This window comes from Cataglyphis hispanica, chromosome 21 (assembly GCF_021464435.1).
Source record: "Cataglyphis hispanica isolate Lineage 1 chromosome 21, ULB_Chis1_1.0, whole genome shotgun sequence".
NCBI lineage: Eukaryota > Metazoa > Arthropoda > Insecta > Hymenoptera > Formicidae > Cataglyphis > Cataglyphis hispanica.
Window position 1 is genome coordinate 3041689 of NC_065974.1, and position 20069 is coordinate 3061757.

At 37.6% G+C, this 20069-nt stretch overlaps 2 protein-coding genes across 3 annotated transcripts in view; one reads left to right on the forward strand and one right to left on the reverse strand.

Moving 5' to 3' along the window:
* Positions 1-20069, forward strand: part of LOC126857279 (uncharacterized) — a 136017-nt gene that overhangs the window by 71098 nt on the left and 44850 nt on the right. The gene's annotated exons all lie outside the window — the stretch shown is intronic.
* LOC126857264 (serine protease filzig) lies at positions 219-19352 on the reverse strand. Of its 2 annotated transcripts, none has more exons than XM_050606500.1 (8): positions 18433-19352; positions 11341-11428; positions 4744-7109; positions 3696-4152; positions 3373-3562; positions 2919-3184; positions 2488-2642; positions 219-1934 (listed from the first exon to the last, which is right to left on the reverse strand). In XM_050606500.1, the coding sequence occupies exons 1-8, from the start codon at positions 18442-18444 to the stop codon at positions 1773-1775; spliced, it is 3696 nt and encodes a 1231-aa protein (XP_050462457.1). In that variant the 5' UTR covers positions 18445-19352; the 3' UTR covers positions 219-1772. The 2 variants fall into 2 exon arrangements, with proteins under 2 accessions (XP_050462457.1, XP_050462458.1); XM_050606501.1 differs by lacking the exon at positions 18433-19352 and adding an exon at positions 13120-13184.

A 20069-nucleotide genomic window follows, 5' to 3' on the forward strand; every position in this document is an offset into this window, starting at 1 on the left:
TTAAATTATGTATTATATGATCTTTTAAATGCAATAATTCACAAACAAATGCATTTTACCTTCTACAAGTGATGTGCGTGATTTTTAATGTGCCTAATTTCCTATCTCGCAAAGTTTACGAAATATTAATAACAGTTGTAACGCAATATTGATAATTATAAAAGCTTTTTTCTGGAAGGAATACTTGAATAGATACTTTATGAATATATTTAATAGAATTTACATTCAAGGATTTTAACAAGCCATTATGATATATTTCTATCATGCTATCACGTTATACTATAAACTGCCAATTTATTATATAAGCATAGGATTAACATAATGCGTAAAATAATGCAAAATCGATGACGATATTTTAATTCTGAATTTTCGATTTTTCTATAAAACGAATATATAACACGTACGTACTACAATTTAAAGATTTTAATTGATTAAAAAGATGTTATAACCTTTCTCAAATTACAAGCGATAAGAAAAGTTATGGGAAACACCGGAAATGACGTTATTACTAGAAGTGACATTATCACCGCGATGACATTGTTCATATATAATAATGATGAGAATATTAAAAGTTCCATCGCTTTGGAAAATATTTGCCGCTATTTTTAACGAAAGGATCACCTCCCTCGATATGTATGGCACCGTGATATCAAAATATCCTCGATCATATCTTTTATACTTTTATTACGGAGCGTTGGTGTTGAATAAAACAGCCACATATATGTTATCGTATAAAAATGTATTTAATAAATAACATCTAACAAGGAAATAAATAAGGCATGAAGCTCGTCTTTATGTACTTATGCATTGCAGAGCCGGCAGAACGCGAATATTCATGGAATAAAATTTGTACGTGTGGTGATGAGATTTTTTATCGGTGCCAATTCGGTTTATTATGACATCGATTTTTACTTAATAAAATTGCTATGCATTCAAGATTAAATTAATATTATCTAAATTGGGAGTTATTATCAAAAATATGAAGGATTCTTTTAACAAGTTAAATTTAAATCTAATTTAAATCTACTTTAATCTAAATGAAAAATAAATTTAATTTTGGCCTAAATACTTCTATTGAGAAAAAGTCGCCTCTGAATTAATTAAGAAAAGGAGATATGCTATATAGAGGATTGACGCGAATCATGAATTATTTGCACTCGTTTCTTCGATCGTAGAAGGAATATCAAATAAATATACAATGTTGTCGTTCCGGGGGAAATAACGGTTCAGGATTGTCGAAGGATATTTTGAATCTGCTTCAGAGCCGACTCTGCGAATACTCTGTGTACAGACACATAAGGACGAGTTTAAACATTGATACGCATAAATGCAACGTCGAACGCTGGTCATGCGCCGAGAAGCAGTGTCTCGCTGCGGACAGTTTTGCACAGAATGCTATTTCGAAATTTAAATAACTCGAGAGTTGTGGTTTGCTTGCCTTACCCTCTGTCTGTCTTTTTCTCTTACCGCTTCCACAATGAATCTTACTTGACGTAAGACGATGCTCATATAAATATTATTTTATTGCGCTCTAAAGGAAAATAGAAAATAAACGCGTAGGAGAGAGCGTCTTATCATTATGTAGATATCGAGATAGCACTCCGATATTTCAAGTCCGGTTACTTCCGCGGGTATATTACTTAATTGAGCTTCGTATGCTCTATCCCGAAGGGAAATAAATTAGGCTTCCTTTGTACATTTATACAGAATGGCATCGGGTGCCGCTTACACACGTAATCACGCGAAGACGTGATGATAATCGCGGAGTTTCCTCAGACTCCGGTAATGCTGTGCAGCCAGGGCTTGAAGTAGGTCGTCCTCATGTACACACCCGGTAGATATGGAGACGCGCATTTTATACCGTGAGAAACGGTCCCAACCAGAAACCATCTGCCGTCCTGTCGTTCCATCACCAGCGGGCCGCCGCTGTCACCCTGAGCAAAATCATTAACCGCTCTCTAAATTGTTTGTTTTTTGTTGTTATTCTTTGTTTACGATCTATTTTTTTGGCACTAATATTACAGGAAGATAATTATTTATTGTAGTATCGATAGCAAGCTCAAGGAATAAGAATTAATTATCAAAATATTAAAGAATGTACCTTAAAAAATAAAATATCTAAAATAAAATAATAATAAAAATAAATAAAATTTAAAATAATTAAGTAAAAATATGTGACATGGAATTTCTCCATAACCGATAGAATAAACATATTATTTATAATGACCTAAAAAGAATAACATTGAGTCTGATAATTAAAACGTGTTTGACATCTTTCTCTCTTCTTCAAAACGAGTAATAAAAATTTACATAATCAAATAAACAGTACATCATAAATGAAAACGCTGATATACAAACTACAAATACAATCCACAAAATAATTATGTTATTTGTCTTGAGATCAAAGAGATATCGCTAAGTTAGAATAGTGTTAATAAAGTTAATAAAATACAATAAAAAGCGAGATAAATCTCGTCGTAAGATTACCTCGCAGGAATCCTTCTGACCGTTCGCGTATCCGGCGCAGAGAAAACTCTCCAAAATCAATTTCGAGTGTCCACCCGTTTGGAACATCTCCTGACAAACCGCGTTCTCCATTATGGGCACTTGGACTTCTTGTAGCACCGACGGGACTCCACCATCTGTCGAACGTAACCGATACCGTTAGTAGGGTCTTGACGGCGGCGAATTGAGAAGCGCAAGAGAGGAAAGTCGTAACAGAATCGCGAGCAGAATTCGGACGCGTAGGAGGCCACGCGAGAGTCATCGTGAAAGTTGTTTTACTCCGCTCTCGTCACGGTAACCTGTTCCATTTTGTACTTTCTAGTCTTGCAGGAAATTTGTCGCATGACTCGCATGCACGTACGCGTATTAGCGTTCGCAATTTGTAAATCGGGCGAACCAAAATCGATACTCACTGTATTTAAGCCGCCCCCAGCCTGTGACCGTCGCCATCCGTCCGGTGAAGTCGATGCCGTCCTCGGGCATGCAAATCGGCACGATGTGATCGTCGAATTGCACCGGTGACTCCAGCTCGAGAAGTGCCAAGTCATTTTCGAATGTCGCCGGATCGTAACCGCGATTCACGATGACGCGACGAACGTTCTTCGTTACGCTGCGCTTCGATTCCAACTCGCCCGAAATGTCAAACTCGCCAAAAACCGCGACCAAGGAAGCCAGGAAGCTGCGATACAAAATACGCGATATTTTAACTTCTTCTTACTTAATCGTTTTTTATAAAAAAAATAATATATATAATAAGAGATAAAAATTATGATCCTATAAAAAATTAATCCGACATATTTATAAATATATACGAATGGATTATGTTTGTTTCCCCAATTTTCAAAGGTGAAGTCTTTTACGACTTACCCTGGTTGACAATGAGCTGCTGTCATCACATATTTGTCAGTGATAAGCACACCTCCGCATTTGTTTTTCGTGAATAGACCGAGCCAGGTCGCCTCGCGAACCAGGACCTGCCACGGCCATTCCCCAAATTGCGCGCCCTTTCCGCCGACTATCTTTCCCGCTCTTGAGACCAGAGGCCTCAAGCCACATCCTGTTAATATGACAAAGAATTTTCAAAACACAGAATTGTAAAATTTAGTGAAGAGAATAATAGCGATTCGGATTTTTTGATCATAGGAATTTTTACAGAAATTTTGGAACTTATTGACTGCTTGCTAACTTACGAGCCCGAAATTCTGGCTGATTTGTTTCCACGTTGTTGCTTAACTCAGTCGTACTCGACACGGTCGAACTCTGTTCTTCGGGCAAAGTCGTCTCCGTGCTGCTGGGCGGCGTAGTCGTGGCTTTTCTAGTCGGTTTCGGGCGCTTCGTCGTTACTTGAGGTCTCTTGGTTGTAACATTCTGCGAAGTAGCTGGTTTAGGTCTTGGAGTAGTCGTTTTGGTGGGACGCGTTGGTCTCTCGGACGATGGTTTCTGGGTGGTACGAGTTGGCCTCTTCGTGGTCGCTGCTGGCCTCTTCGTTGGCACCGCTGTGGTCGATAAGGACGACGGTCTAGTCGTAGGTTTTCGCGTCGGTCTCTTTGTCGTAATGCTTCCATTAATAGGTTTTTTTGTTGCGTTAGAAGGTGTTACCGTGGCTGCCGTTGTACCATTTCCATTGTAGACCACGTCTTTCAGACTCTAAAAAATAATTGCAAAAAAAATTTCACAAAATCTCTGATATATCTCTATGTTGTTGAAAATAAAATATTCATTTATATTTTTTTTGCATTTTGTTATCCATATTTAAAATATTATATAATATCTTGTACAAATATTTTATAACTATTCGTGTAAATAAACAATTATTGAAAAGACCGTAAATAAATATAATATTAAGAGTTTAACATTTAAAGATAAAATGCATAAATTGCGTAAACATTTCATACAACAGGAATTTATGCAGAAAAACAAGCTATATAATTAAATAACATAATATTAAATTAAATATTTCATTAAATTTTTAATATTTAAATTACATTAAATAACAAGCAAATAAAAAATTTCAAAATAAATAAACTTTTAATATTCCACTTTCTGTGTATATAAATAGTGAGACTTTTATGTAAATTGTATTTATCAAACGAGAGAGAGAGAAAGAAAAATAAAGAAAATGATAGCGCTCAAAGCGTTGAAAGTTAGACTGTCATTCGTAAAATCCAAAGCAATCAGAAACTTTGTGAATAAGCGAGTAAAATTCTCATAGGTAAACAAGTTATCTCTCAGCGTTACCTGGAAGTTACCCTGAAGCGACTCGACAAGCTTGTTGACGAAGGCGTCCACTTTGTCCGTTAGCACGGCGTCTTCGAGGAACGTAGGCGTCGGGATATCGTTTTCGCTAATTAACTCGATATCCGGATAACCGGTCTTGTTATATATCCCAACGATCGTCGGTTTCTCCTGCTGCGAGATCGGCGCGGAGATGTTGAGATTCGGATTCCGCACCGGCGGGAAATTAATGAGATCATCCGGCGCCGCGGTCTCATCGTCGCACGGTACAATCGTCGTGGTACCCTTCACGTATTCGATATCGTTGTTCGTGGTACCTTTGAATAACAGGGTACTGACTGGCGTCAGATTCTCGACCGACCAGCCAAAGCTGGGCGTCGACGGTTTCGGATTGAACGCCGGCTTGTTCGACCACGAGGACACGGTGGTCCAGATCACGGGCTTCTTCGTGCTCGGCCGTTGCTTCGTACTCCCGATTTTCGTATCGACTGCCTCGGTGCTGACGTCGACTATCGGCGTTGCGCTGGTGCCGTCCTTTAGATTGACGCTGATATAGCTGGTGGATACTACATTGTTTGCGGCGGCGTTGGAGATGACGGTGTTAATGTTATGAGTTATGGTCGTGGATACAGTCGGCTTCTTGGTATTGACTAACGTAGGTCTGAGCGGCGTAGTTTTAATCGGAGTTGAAATCGGTTTAATTGTTGTGCTCGAGGGCTTCCACGTAACAGGCTTCTGAGTGGTTTTCGTGGCAAACTCCGTACCGAGTGGGCCGAGAACTATCACTGTCGGTGCCGGAGGGTTAGTCGGCCCATCGGCGAAACTGCTACCGGAAGTCGAATGTTGTGACGTATAAGTCGTTTCGGTAGGAATGAGCTCGTAGTTGTAGTACGACGAAGAAAGTTTGGGGGGTTGAAGAGAGCTGGGTTTGTAGTAAGCGTATGGGAATGTTGTGGGCGCTGGTGTGGTAGGTCGATAGTTCGAAGAACTGACCTTCACGTGAGAGGGCTTCGATGTTTCGTCGATGCTCACCCAGGCCTGAACCGGCGAGGTATTTGCAGCCGGGACGGACACCGATACTTCTGATTTTGGCGTAGTATCATTCAGAATGGAGATTATGTGATTGATGGCGAGTTCCTCCTTGTCGAGAACATCGTCCTTCTTCTTGTTGCCTGACGGTAGATCGTATATAATCGTCTGTACCTTCACCAGCTCTTCTTTCATGCTGGAAACTGTCATCGGCGTAGTAGCTTCGAGCTTCATCGGACTCGTCGCTTCTTTCGTAGATATTTTTTTCTCGATCGTATTCACTTTCTCGAATGTGCTTTTCATGGTATATTGCGTACTAAGCATATCGTTCGTAAATTTCTGCGCGTTGGTATACATCTGAGTCACCATAGGTGTCTTCGGCATCACGGATACCGTCGATTTCGGAGCCTGCGACGTAGACGTCAACTTCACTGTGGAAGAAGCAGACTGCTCTGGAAACTTGATCCAAATATCTGACGTACTTTCACTCTGCGTGATTCTTTCATCTATCGACGTTTCGGTGGACGGTCGGAAGATCTCATCCGGATTGTTCGTCTCCTCGAGCATCGTGCCATTCTCATTCAACAATATCGTCTCTGGATGGCTGTGATTGTTCTTACTCAGTCCCTGAGAGAACAGCGCCGGAAGCTGATCGACTGGATCCGCTATTTGCAAAATCTGATTCGGATTCAGCAATGTAGTGATCGGATTAATCGCCAACGGATCCTGATGATCCTGGATATCGTTATTGGAATCCGAATGCGTCAACAGTCCCGGCAGTCTCAAATCATTAATGATGTCTTGCTGACCCAGAAGAGCCGGGAAATTCTCAGCCAGATGACTGACGTCTGCTTGTTCGACTAGCTGTGTCTTTTCGGCATGGTTTGCCGAGCCGGACAACGGTAGCGTTGACGAAGAGCCCTGATTCGAACTGGAGATTTTCGTGTACACGGTTTCGTCGCCAATCGGATAACTCGAGACACTGATCGGTCCCTCGTCGATCTTTGTAGGTCCGTCGCTCGACGGAGTAGACATGCCAACGGGCGTGCCGTCTGGATTCAGTAAAATGGGTATGTCGGGTACATGATCAAGCTGGTATAGATGAAGAAGCTCCTCGGTACCGGGTGGCTCGCGGTTTTCACTCGTCGAGCTCGTCGGCGGCAATTGACAGCACGCACCGAAGAGGAAGCCGTCCATGCAGGCGCCGACGACCTCGCCGTTGCGCCGCGTGCATTCGTAATTAAACATGCATATCGTCGGACCGTTCGATTTGACACTTGACGGCAATGACGGCCGGCACGCCTTTGGCACTATCGTATAGCCGCCAAATAGCTTCCTGCCTGAAAAATAATCCGAATGAAAGATCAATCCCAGAACACAATTTTCTTTTATTCTCATTTAAAAAAATGTTTTTACTTATGTCGTATTTTAATTATATTTAAACATTTTTTTTTTAATTAGCAGAATCGAGATGTGAAAGAGTTATATCAAGCGCATTTCCAATCGTTTTGATCTTTAAAGCTTGAAAAAAAGTTTAAAAATTTATTGAGTCCCAAATGAAGAGAAGCTTAATATAATTGCTTAAAATAAAAATTCGGTTATTTATTTATTACGCGTGTTATTTATTACGTAACGTCAGAGAATTTTTACGATTTCTTAAGAAGTGATAAAAAAGAGTAATTTTTATTAAATTAATTATTATCATTTCGTGAGCATACATCGCTTTGCATGACGAAAAAGATACTTCCAAAGATCGCTCCGTTTGGTATTTGGGTTGTGGAAGAGCATCGCATTCACGTTCGAAACACTGCCCTAATTTCAGCTTACCCTCAAAGAGAAATCGAAGGCTATATCGTATCGAAGATTTATTGAGTGCGATATGTATCCATAGTGTAGAGAGAAATTAAATAACTGTTTTTGTACGGCAGCCAAAAATACATAGACGCGTATATCTTGACAAGCGAAGCAAGAACAATATAAATGAATTTCGCGAAGACACTCATTGACTTTTTCAAGAGAAGAATAAGAAAGGAAGAGAGATCGCGTTCCTTCAACAAATTGTCTTTTTAGATTTTTTTCCATTCGTGACGTCGCCGACAATAATATCCTTCTCTCTGTCTCTCCTAGACACTCGCGCGCAAGAGAAAATATGAATCATCAACGATATCGAGTTAATACGGCGAAAAAATATCGAAATATACCGCCCGCTTCTCACGTCCGTGTGTTGTGCTTGTACGCGGTTATCTTTTCCGGTTACGCTTAGCTGACCAAAGCATAGACGAGCAAGCATGTAGGCTTTGCTACACGTGCATTTTACACACCGCCAATATATGTATAATGACCTACTCCGCGATCCGTCCGCGTTGCTCGTCTGGATCTTCACGGCCGGCGTTCCAGATTTTTCTTATGCGCGAACTCTCGCATCTTACCAATCCACACGTCGTGTTTATCATCATCAGTATACCGCATTCTCTCGCCGTTTCTAAATACCACATATCCAGAGAATGTAAAACCAGTTGCAAAGTCTGAAAGACGTCCTAACTTTTCGTCTTCTTAGATATTTTCTAGATGTCTTTTCAATATTTTCATTGAGGGATAAAGAAAAACACATGTAAAATAAGTATTAATGCCATAATTAAGAAATAATAAAAATAATATGCATAAAATTATAAATTTAAAACATATATATTAAAATAATACATTATTTTGTTAGCTATTTGTAATATTAAGGCAAGCTACATATAATGACAATTTTATTACGTTTCTGCACATAATGGATAAATTTGAATTTTCATTAGGAACTTGAAGGGTTGGACTCTCATCAGTTGGACTCTTGTCTTTACACATCGTGGTTTTGAGATGCAAAAATATATTCTTGCGCAAAAGAACTTTGCTGATTTTTCACAGCATTTGCCGCACGACCACAGGCTATTCAACTTTCTTTTCTATGCGACGGGGAAAAAAAGTGGGCAATTTGCAATTTAAATTAACCGCGGGATTGTGTACAATGTCGCGAAATATGGGTTAGCTACGTGATTCGCTTATGGAAGCGCAATTATATCTTTATTGCGGAGCACGTAAAGCGCGTCACTTTGCGAACAGTATGCACAATCCTTATGAAAGCGTATAAAGTGCGTGGTGCTCGATTAATCATTGCGAGCCGCGTGACATAACGGCGAGCATTAAACGCTCGTTGTCGATTTCATGTATAATAGAATCCCGTTTAAAACGGGAAACTGCCTCATTAAAAATGTACAAGTCTTCAAAAGCTTCCCAGCGAGTTTCGTGAATTATTAATTTCAATCGAAAGCATCACGTTGCCCTCGCAAAATTCGAACTGCTTCGTGTAGATTTATTCAGATTATGTAGATTATAAATCTCGCATCTTGCTTCTCTCTTTCACTCAGTCTCCGAAGAGAAGAGAAAGTACTAATATAATATATATAATTTATTTATCTCGATTAATAAATCGGATCTTGCGTGAAAATGGACATTTTATAGAAAGCATATTATAGTATTAAACTCGCGATAAAGATGACGTGCAATTTCTTGTTGGATATCAGTCCATATAAATCTCCCATTTATTCTACTAGAATTCCGCATCGAGTAAAATATATAAAGGGGACAACTGGTAATAATAATTAACCCCCTGGTGTCGAACTTTCTACTTCCCTAAGCATTTTCCACGGTATGTATATTTCTGCGTTGGCGGAGTACAAGAGATGTGGTTTGAAACAGATAAGCAACAGTGAAACAGCGAGAATAATACGAGTATTTTTCAAAAGTTCTTGTAACTAAGAAGATCCCTCATTCTATATTTTATATTAGATATTTCAATTCTGCATGAGCAAAATAAAGTTTTGATCGTACACAGAGAAAGTGTTTGACATTTGAGATAGATCCCGTATAAGTTTGATATGGCAAATGTACAACGGGAGCGCGAGAAACGTGATAAATGATAAATTATATATTATAGAATTGTAAATGTGACAGACCGCAAATGTCATGCGCGTCGCGAGTTCTCTCGACACAAATCAAATGCGCGAAAGTGGAGAAAGGTGAGTTACTAATATATAGGGCAAAGCTGTCGTACATACGCTAATGTGCATTTAAATGCAATCGCACATTTGGTATGCACCGGCTGTTATCGGTGAGGAATAATTTCGAGAATATCAAGTCGGGAATACGATACTTTCTCAGACTTATGACGGTAAAAATTTCGATGTGTTTCAACAAACACGACATTTCCGAATTTGTCAATTTATTTATTATATGTATAGTGTTCTAAAATTATTATTCCTTAAAGTGTTGTGTTAGATTTGAGATAAATTATTCTTTGCAAAGATTTTGTGCGAAATTCGTATGTATAATTCATCGCAAAAATTTGCACAATTTTTTGATATTAAATATTTTAAATAAATCCTACATTTTTAAATATATCCTCGAGCTGTAATTAAATTTTTTCCATGTTAAATAAAATAAAATAAAATTAATATTCATTAAAGTTTTGCTTTTAAATTAACAGAAAAATAAAATAAAATTTTGTTATATCTCTGTGTGTATTTAAATTTAATTGCAAAGTTTAATTTGCCATTTGTTTATTGTGTTAAATCTGTATCTCGATCGCCGTTATTCAAATAATCATGTATTGAAGTTTATTCTCTGTAAATGCGTCGACAACATTTATGATCGAAAGAATATCATTCCAATTTTGAAATATAAATTTGAAACGATATTACATTTTCAAATACGTATCTTAAAATGTTTGTGCGTCTTATCGATACAAGTAGACCTACGGGAGTATCTCTCGCGCGACTTTCGTGAAGCGAGGTGTGAAACCTTAAGTAGAATTTGGTGTCAATATTTGCCGTGTCAGAAACTCGTAAAAAAAAACCGTTAAATCATGAAACATCGACGTTGCTTTTCTCCGGCGACCCTTGACCTTCGTCTCGCACTCGCCGGAAGGAACCGAAAACAGTATGCGAGAGACACCGATATTCGCGCAGCTCAGAAGAAAATCGAATTTCACCTCGTCCGTATATCTAACGCGCGACCGGAATAAAATGGCGAAAAGCTTCCTTTTATACGACATGTCTTTGTGGTTCATTTTCCTCAAAGAAAGACAGAAAGTAGAATTTGGTGTCAGTAATGACTGCTGACTTTAACGTATCATTTTGCGGCACGAACCGCGCGCACTGGCATGAATATTAACGAGAATATATATTAGCGGGAACAATTTGTAAAAGTAGAAATTCAGAAGTTTGTTTTATTGCTACATTTCTCACGTATCTACCATATTTTCTCGTTATGACATTTTAAGAGACACATAAATCTGTTGAGAAGAATAAATATATTTAAAGATATAGAAAATAATTACATTTTATTTTCACGTTGTGTTTTAAGCTTATTCTGTTCCGTATAACATATTTTTTCTAAATATATAATTTTTTAAAGTAATAAAATATTAAAAAATAGCTAATTTGCTAGGCGAAAAGTTAGAAAATGTTACTATATGTTTTACATAAAAATAAATATATAATATAGAGAATATCAATGGCTGTAAAAAATTACCTTCATTTTGCGACGTCCAAGGGTGAGAAAAGACACATGTCAAAGTGAGGAAGGTGAACAACAGACAGACACTTTTCCCAGCAGCCATCTGTAATAAAAAAGATTGGTATAATAATTAATAAAAAAAAGACGTTCCTGTCCTAAATAATTTATATCGATTATATCACAAAATATTAACCAGGTACAGAATTAAAAACTTCTTTTTATACTTAAAGATAGCTCTGCTTTAAGTCAATATTAATTTATTTATAAAAGCAGCTCTTGGCACTAGTTCAGCGACGATCTTAAAGTACCCTTTGATTTTAAACTCGACGAAACGATAAAAGATGACGTAAAAAATATATATATATGTGTGTGTGTGTGTGTGTGTGTGTGGGTGTGTGTTTATATATATATATATATATATATATATATATATATATATTTGCGAGAAAAAGTGAAAATAAATTGCAATTTTTTCTTCTGGACATAAAGCTTATGATATTACGCATTAAATAATTAAAACAATTCAATAAAAATAATTTACTATTGTTTCAACTGAAATTATTCTTCAATCTCGTAATAATATAAATATATTATAACTTTAAATATTATATGCACATGCGCGCACATTGTGATACAAGATATTTATTTTATCATTCGCATTTCTTTCTGTTGAGTGTGAGCAGTTTATAAAGACAACTTTTTTAACTGAATAGAGCTCGCAACTTTTTAGGTTCAATTCCAGCATACGATAATCGTTCAGCAGCTGTAGCTTTTCAGATCTCATTACCAGATCAATGTACATATTTGTCCATTGTAACGGTACAGAAATATCAGCCTCTCGCACGTATATGCCAGAAAAACTGGAAGTTGTAATATGATGAGTTTCTACTCCATGTGTTCTTTTAGTCAATCTTTTCTTACGAGGTGATAACTACCTAAATTTTATGGCAATATATCTTTCTGTATGTATGTTAAATAATATTTATCATTCAATTTAAGAATATTGTGAGCAACTTATTTTTAAAAATTAATTAAGAAATTGAATAGTATATAATAATTAATTGGATAATAATAAAAATAAAATTTTAATATTACAGAAAATATCTGTCATTTTCTCTCTCATAAAATATTAGAATATTTTTAAATGTAATATTATAAATATTAATTATTACATTAAAAAATAATGAAGCAAACGGAATTGTAAATCAAAGTTATTAAATTTGACAAAATTAAAAGATAATAGAATTCAAGAGAATCGTATGTACAATTCATAAAAAATAAGTTTATTATAATACAATATATTGATTTATTACGCTTTGTTCGTGCACATTGTTATTTTAATTTATCATTATTAATTCACAAACAGAGACGAGTACAATGGCTGATAATGGTTATAATGGATGAATTCAACAATACATTAATTATACAATATTTTACAATGGATCGATGCTTTTATAAATATGCGCGTAGGTATACCCTTACACACGAAGAAAAAAAAAGGACAGTAGTAAATGTAACCGGGAGAGTAACTCTATTAATAATTTTTGCAAAAAGCAAAAGGTCAAAAAAGGTTTCCCGCGAGTGCTATTATAATTTATAAAAATACAATTCCATGATTAATTAAATCTAGAAATAACGAAAGATTAAAAGGAGAGGAGAAGGAGAGAGGCACAGAAATAAACAGTATGGTCGAGCACTGCGGAAGGAGGAATGCATCTTTCGCTTCCTCGCTTTTACCGAAGCTCTACCTTCGAAAATTCCTTCGAAAATTCCACGAAACACTGTTGCACGCACCTTTCACACGCGAGTCGTGCAAAATAAGGAGAAACATTGCCCTGGACCTATGTACATATGTCTTCTACCTCGGAGGAAGGTTCACGCTCACACGCGCGTCGCGCACACTGGACAACGAGCTGGCTGTGCATGCGTGTACCCCACGGAATCCCGTTACAGTCAGTCACACGGGCCCCGTACGTATATATGATAGTCGCGAAGTCGAGTCGGAGGAACGGGGCCGAGATATCGCTGGAACCTGAAGGTAAACGTCGCGCGCCGGGATATCTTCGGGCGGGGAGGGCTTGATGAGAAAGAACGAGACGAGGAGAAATGAATGGCGGACGAGTTGGTCGCTCTTTAACGCACAGGTTCACCAAGACACTGGTAACCCAGTTTATCAATTCGCCGCCGTTCTGTCCCATTCTCACTGCGGCCTTGTTAGCCCATTAAATCTCAATGTACGATATATGTGGATAATCATCAATTATCCAAATATCTGATGGATTATAAAATTTTATTTATTGCAAAATTTTTAAAATAACCTCGGATTTTAGAAACATGAAGACATAGACGAGCGTGATATTAAGGTTTATTAAAATTGGTTGCAGAAATAAATTATAATGAGAGAGAGAGAGAGAGAAAGAAAGACGGCAGCGGTATAGTTGGAATTTAAATAGCGATGGCTTAATTGTCGAATGATCGCTTTGACGTATGCTATGATAATGATTTCGATATAAATGGTCCGTTCGTGCCGCTCTGATTTTTAATGCAATCCGTTAAAATAAATTGTTGTTCCATTATCTCTTGCTTATTAACCTAAAACTACAGAGCGTTCGGCACATTTATATAATGTCGATTAAATGTACCATAATTATGCTAATCTTATTACGCGCAGGGATATTATGTTAATTAAATTAAATGTACCGGAATTATATGCATTCACATTTTAAATATTATGCCGTTTAGCATATAAAATATATGTTTCGAGAAACAAATTAATTAAATTAATAATTAAAAAACATTTTATGACGATGATTTTACGATAAATTACAAGGAGAAGTTCTAGAAGAAATTCTAGAGAGAAAAAGAATGATAAATATATATTCTAATTTATTTTTGTATGCTAAGAATTTATAACGCAAAATGATCATAGATTACATATAAGCATTGTTCCTACAACCTATTAATATAATTTATAATCATCACTCTATTTAAGTACGCACATCACTTGATTGTGCACAGTTACCTTGATTCAGGATCGACGGAATCGCGCCGTTGTGTCGCGTAATAGTTGCACACGCATTACACGGATTATGTCGTGAGAATGTGTGGTACACACACCGACACGTTAACAGAGATGCAATCCTTTCGTTCGCCCTAAGCACAGCCGTGAAGTCACTTTCCTTGCAAGTGTTCCGTTTTCACGTAACGTTTTTCCGTCGTCGTTTATTATCAGCGCGATAATTCATCGTATTTATTTTCAACACTGTCTTTCTTTCTTTTTTTTTAATGTAAAATATATTGTTGATATCGTACGTCGTTTTTTATTCGAGATTTTTATTCTAAGATTGTCGCTTCGCATTTTCATTTCTATGCTTATTGATCATCGCCAAGTGCGAAAACGACGTTACGTTTCCGGGAATGTTACTTTCCGAACTATCTGCCGTTGTGATCAAACTTATGGCAAACTCGAGTTGTCTCTCGGCGTGCTTTACCGTCGGCGAAGAAGCTGCATACGGCTGGATTTTCTCTCTTTCTCCCTCGGCGAGGAAAAATTCGCGAGAAAAAGGCAGCGAGATCCCACGCTCATCAGCCGCGAGGATCTTCCCCGAGAAGATCCTGCGCCAACTTCGACCCCGAGCGAGGTCAAAGGAATCGAAGATTCTTCCGCGTTCATTGGCCGTCCGTCAATGCTTGGGGTACACGGTAGCGCGATGCGTGTGCGTGCACGCGTTATATTATGTATACACATATGCTGGATCTCGGAGAAAGCTCAGTTGGACGTGTCTTGATTATTGGATCTGGGTGACCCAATTGCCTCGCGCTCGACAGTAGCTTCTTCATCCTCGACAATCTGTCGCGTATTCTCGCGAAGATCCTCAACGATTGACGCTGCTAATAGCGATCGATTAAGCATAGATGATTGATGACATCAAAATGTATATTCAAGTGTCAATTTAAAATCTCACGCCAGAGGCTAACAATCACATACGTACATATACATATATCTCAAATTCAGGTCTTTTAATAATAGAAATTTTTTTTTATTTATATATATATTGTATATATTTATACGAGATCTAAGAAGAAATTTTCACACGATTTTTTTTCTCTCAACCTCATTTCCGTGATTCATTTCTCGTGGACAAATGCGATTAGAATTAATTCAACAAGTCGGAACGTCTTTGGCCTCTATTTTCTCCTCGCATGAGCGCCGATTATCGAGTCAACGGTGATTAGCGAAATAATCCGAGAAAGTAGGAAATCCGTGCTGTTCGAATGGAACACAGAAGTTTGCGAGAAGAAATTTTTCGCGCAAAATCAGACTTAGGATGAGGATGCGATTGCAAACGGTTTCTGCTTTCACTTGGATGTTTAAAGATACATATTTTAAACGCAATCGTTCGTGCAAAACTGATCGATTCCTCCGGCGCTCGGTGCAATACGAAAGGCAAAACCTCGTAAAACATCGAAAGTGACGTTTATACGTCAACGTTCTTAATATTTTAATATCAATTGCACGAAAGATTATTTATATAATAATCGTTTACGATTTATTGGCGCGATTCCGTTACAAGAAGATTCCGCCGATGCAAAAATTTTGTTTTTAAAAAAATTTCATATAAACAAAGTTCGATAATTAATATAGATATTTCTAGCAGTTTAAAAAAAAATTTTTTTAAAGTGATTTTAACTTTCGAAATTTATTTAAAATTTATTTATATGTAACCCCGCACATTTTTGGTATTTCTAAAAAAATATAATTTGCTAAATATAATCTTTTTTTAAATCTTTTTTCCTCCTTTTTTCTTTTCACAAATATATATATGCGACATTAATTTGATAAAGCTAATCTTAAAATTAAGAAAAAAAAAAGAAAAGTTTTGAGAGATTTGGAATAAAAAAAGAAAATATATTGTGAATGTGATTTATATAATGTAATATCAGTAGTATTTTATCTTTTCTACCGTGCAATCTGTCAAGGAATTTCTCACGCTGAAATTAATCTTCAAGTTGAAAAAATGTGTTGCGCGTGCGAATTTTTTTTCTATTAGTGAGCCGATAAAAAGCGTCACGTAAAAGTGTTAAATGCACAAATGAGCCTACATGATTGGAAAGAGCGACAACGAACTGTCGAAGCGTCGACAACCGTTACGACCCGCCGCCACATACCTGACTTAGGTACACAGTCGGAGGTGTGCACGTGCGTGAAGGATGTATGCGTTAGGTGTTGTTAGGGGTCAACGCGAGAGATCTTTCGCCTGTTGAGTTTCTCGCCAGACGGTAGCGGAATTACACGGAAGCGTCTAAAAGTGAAAATATCTCACATGTCGACTTATTATTTTCCTAAAATTCTTCGTTCACTTTTCTCCGCAATTTCTCGATCTTTCAATATTTTAAGAGATTCTTAAGAATATCTGTATACAAAGAGAAAATATGTAACAAGAAGATGATAGATCTTGAGAAGTAGGAACTAGTGCAAAAAAATGCACACGCGCATACTTATTCTTTACACTACTTTCCCATCAGCTCGATAATTTTTTTTCTTTTTTCTTTTTCCTATCAAACATAACTGTGTTATTTACGGCACACGCTGTATTTAAGATTCGCCAGTTACGTGCGTGACGGTTGCTGCGTGCACGTTAATTCGTGCGATGCCGATTTCTCATGGCTCGAGGTATACGGCTTCACGGTCGGCGGCGTCTCGGCCACGCATCTCGTCTACCGGCGAACGAGGGCAGGTCCGTGCAACGAGTCAGGATCACGATACCTGTTACTTGCGTCATCGATTTGATCTACGCCGGAGATCTGCCTACGATTTTCGGCATTTAACTCGTCGCGTCAAATCGCGCATGGTCAAGATACCCGAGGCGAGGAAAGACACGCGCGAGCCGCGAAACAGAGGACAAGAGAAGTTGAAATGTCACGGTACAATCGTTCGGCACGTATATCGGAATACTTTATTTTAAAATGTCAGCTGTCTTCAGGATTGGATTATTGTCCGCATCGATTATAACAATTTCCGATCACGTCTCGGTTCCCATAGATAGTTCGATCTTTCAAAGCGCTCGCGTTCCGTTTGCCGATATTGAATCTTGCTGTTGACCTCGCTGTTGCACTTTCTCCCACGAGAATAGAACGAATCTGCGACGGTGAATCGATGACACGAATAGAGAACGGTTTTTATATTACAGACCGTTTTTTGTCAGTAAAATTTCAATTAATTTAAAGTGTACAAGCAATTTTACTATAGTACGTTTATCGCATTTGAGAATTCTGAATAGACATGAATTAATTAATTTTCGTTTAAGAATTTAAACTAAAGATTGCCTAAAATATCGGCTACAAGTCTCTATATTTTTAAAAAAACTAAATTTTTAATAAATGTTTGTTTAAATTCTCAAATAATGTTTAAATATTGCTAAAACTCAGTTTATTAAAAGAGCATATTTAAGCATCATTAAAAAATTTCTATCATATTCAATTTCCATCAAAAATTTATTTTCTGAATTTTATATATTAATGATGTAAATGATGCAATTAAAAATTCCGTTCTAATTAGATAAAAAACTTTTCAGAGAAATATTTTATATATTTCTAGAGGATATATATGATATATATTTATATAATTAAAGTTGTGTGTTTAAAAACATTTAAAATTAAAATTTTACACAAAAACATAAATATTGCGAATTGTTTTACCAGCAGATTCATATTTGTTAAATATTTATATTTTATCTATAAATAATAAGCAATTTATTTACTCCATTTTTTAAAATAATTTAGAATATTTTTATATTTTTTAACATAGATACACATACATGTATATTGAATATGTATATCTCATGGAAATTTTTTTTTACTTGGATTATTTATTCCTGCCTGATTACTTATATATGGTACTCAGTTACGATAAATTATTTAATTTTATAATTCACATCTCTAAATGCAAGAGTGCATGTAAAAGTTTCTGGGTCAAAAAAGTAATACATCATAAAGACGGAGCAATTCGAGCGATTCTCCGTGTCGGCACAGGAGGGAAATTACCTCACGCCCATTCCACCAACCGCATCATCGATCAAACAATCCCCTAAGGGCTAAGCCACTTACCGTGCAGCGCATTAACCTTTAGGTGCAAAGTCGAGAGGGCCCGTTAAGTGCGTCTCATAACGTCGTTTTAATTCCGGCAGACGACAGGTCCGCTCTTCCGGTCTGCTTCCTTCCGCGAGAGGAAACCTGACCTTGCCCTTGTCGTACCCGTGTCGTTCTCAGTTAGATTGTTCCTTCCACGGGGCCTTTCCTTCTCGAGATCACTGATCCTCGTCCGCACTTCTTCACTGAACTTGTCTTCTCGTCGCCGGTCGACTCGTCGTCGGCATGCGTACAATCATGCGCTATGCCCGCAAATTATCGAATTACAAACCGATACCGATCTCGCGATTATCGAGCTTCCCTTATCGCGTGCGCGTTCGTTGCACTATCGTCGACCGTCAGTCATATCGACGGTATCAGGACTTGATTGTCGCGCGGCTCGTCGGCGAAACCGATCGCTTAATCTGAAGCTCTTCTCTGTGATTCTTACGCGCTCGTATCGATTTGTACCGCACAATCGTCCATCCGGCTAGCCAACGGGATGGTATCTGTCTAGTGGTCGTGCCACGGCATGTGCTGCTGGAGTCGCATGGCTAAGTCATAAGCGGCGCCTTCGACGAGGATCGGTGGTGGTGGTGGCCGGTCCGATGGTGGAGGTCGTTTATGGTGGAGGCAATGCCGCGTTTGACGGAAGCCCGTTTGAAGAGAAAGAAGGGATAACCGCTCCGTGGTGGACAGGGGCCGTCGAGAGGACAGGTGGAACGGGGTGAAGGGGACTGAGGAGAACTGAACCCCGTCGGGGAGAAAGAGAGGGAATCAGGAGAAACCAAAGTGGGTCAGTAGCTAGGTCACGTGGAGAAGAACGGGGCCCAACGTGCAGGACGGCGACACACTGTCCTACTCATCCAGCGGTCGCTCTTGGCCGCTCCAGGTTCTGTCTGCCCATTCAGGAAACGCCTCGCGATTGTGAAAATAAGATGCGATCCATCTCTCCTCGTCGATATCCATCCCGAGGAAAGAAAGAGCCTTTGATGAAATCGCCTGATGAGAATATAAATTCGAATATAAATTCGACGAGAGTCAGCTGATAAAATTACGATAAGATTGCATAGATTACCTGCCGCGGCATTTTATGTTGCATTTTAACAATTGCTGTTGGTCATTAAAAATTTTTAATGACAAAAGCAGCAAATTGAAATATAATTGAACGATGCGAATTGATATCAAGTCGATTTTATTTAAAAAAAAAAAAATTTATCAACTATTGCTGAAAGAATTAATTCGTTCGATCTGGGTGTGAAAATTTATTCTCCTAACTATCACCCAAAATGAATGCGTTTGCTCGTGGAAGCGATTAAATATAGGTCTGGAATTTTTCCAAAAAATATATTTTTCGCACGTGTCATAAAATCAAAATTCTAGTTATGACATTTGTTCTTATTTGAATTAATATTTTTATGGAGTAACGAATGTCGAAATATCGATATTAAATTTTCTGCATCTTATTCTATTTTATTATCTTTTTTAATCAATTTTATAGAACGACAACTTCTTTGCAATAACATTTGATACTATTATGTTGGCAAAAGGGACTAACGTATTTTAATTAGAAGAGAAGCATAATAGTACGCATTGCCTTATACATCAATTTGAAA

Bases quoted from the DNA above. Each gene is read 5' to 3' on its own strand.
- LOC126857264 (XM_050606500.1), bottom strand. The intron at 2,643-2,918 runs GTGAGTATCGAT...TACGTTCGACAG, and splicing joins CTGGGGGCGGCTTAAATACA to ATGGTGGAGTCCCGTCGGTG. The intron at 1,935-2,487 runs GTAATCTTACGA...GATTTTGCTCAG, and splicing joins GTCAGAAGGATTCCTGCGAG to GGTGACAGCGGCGGCCCGCT.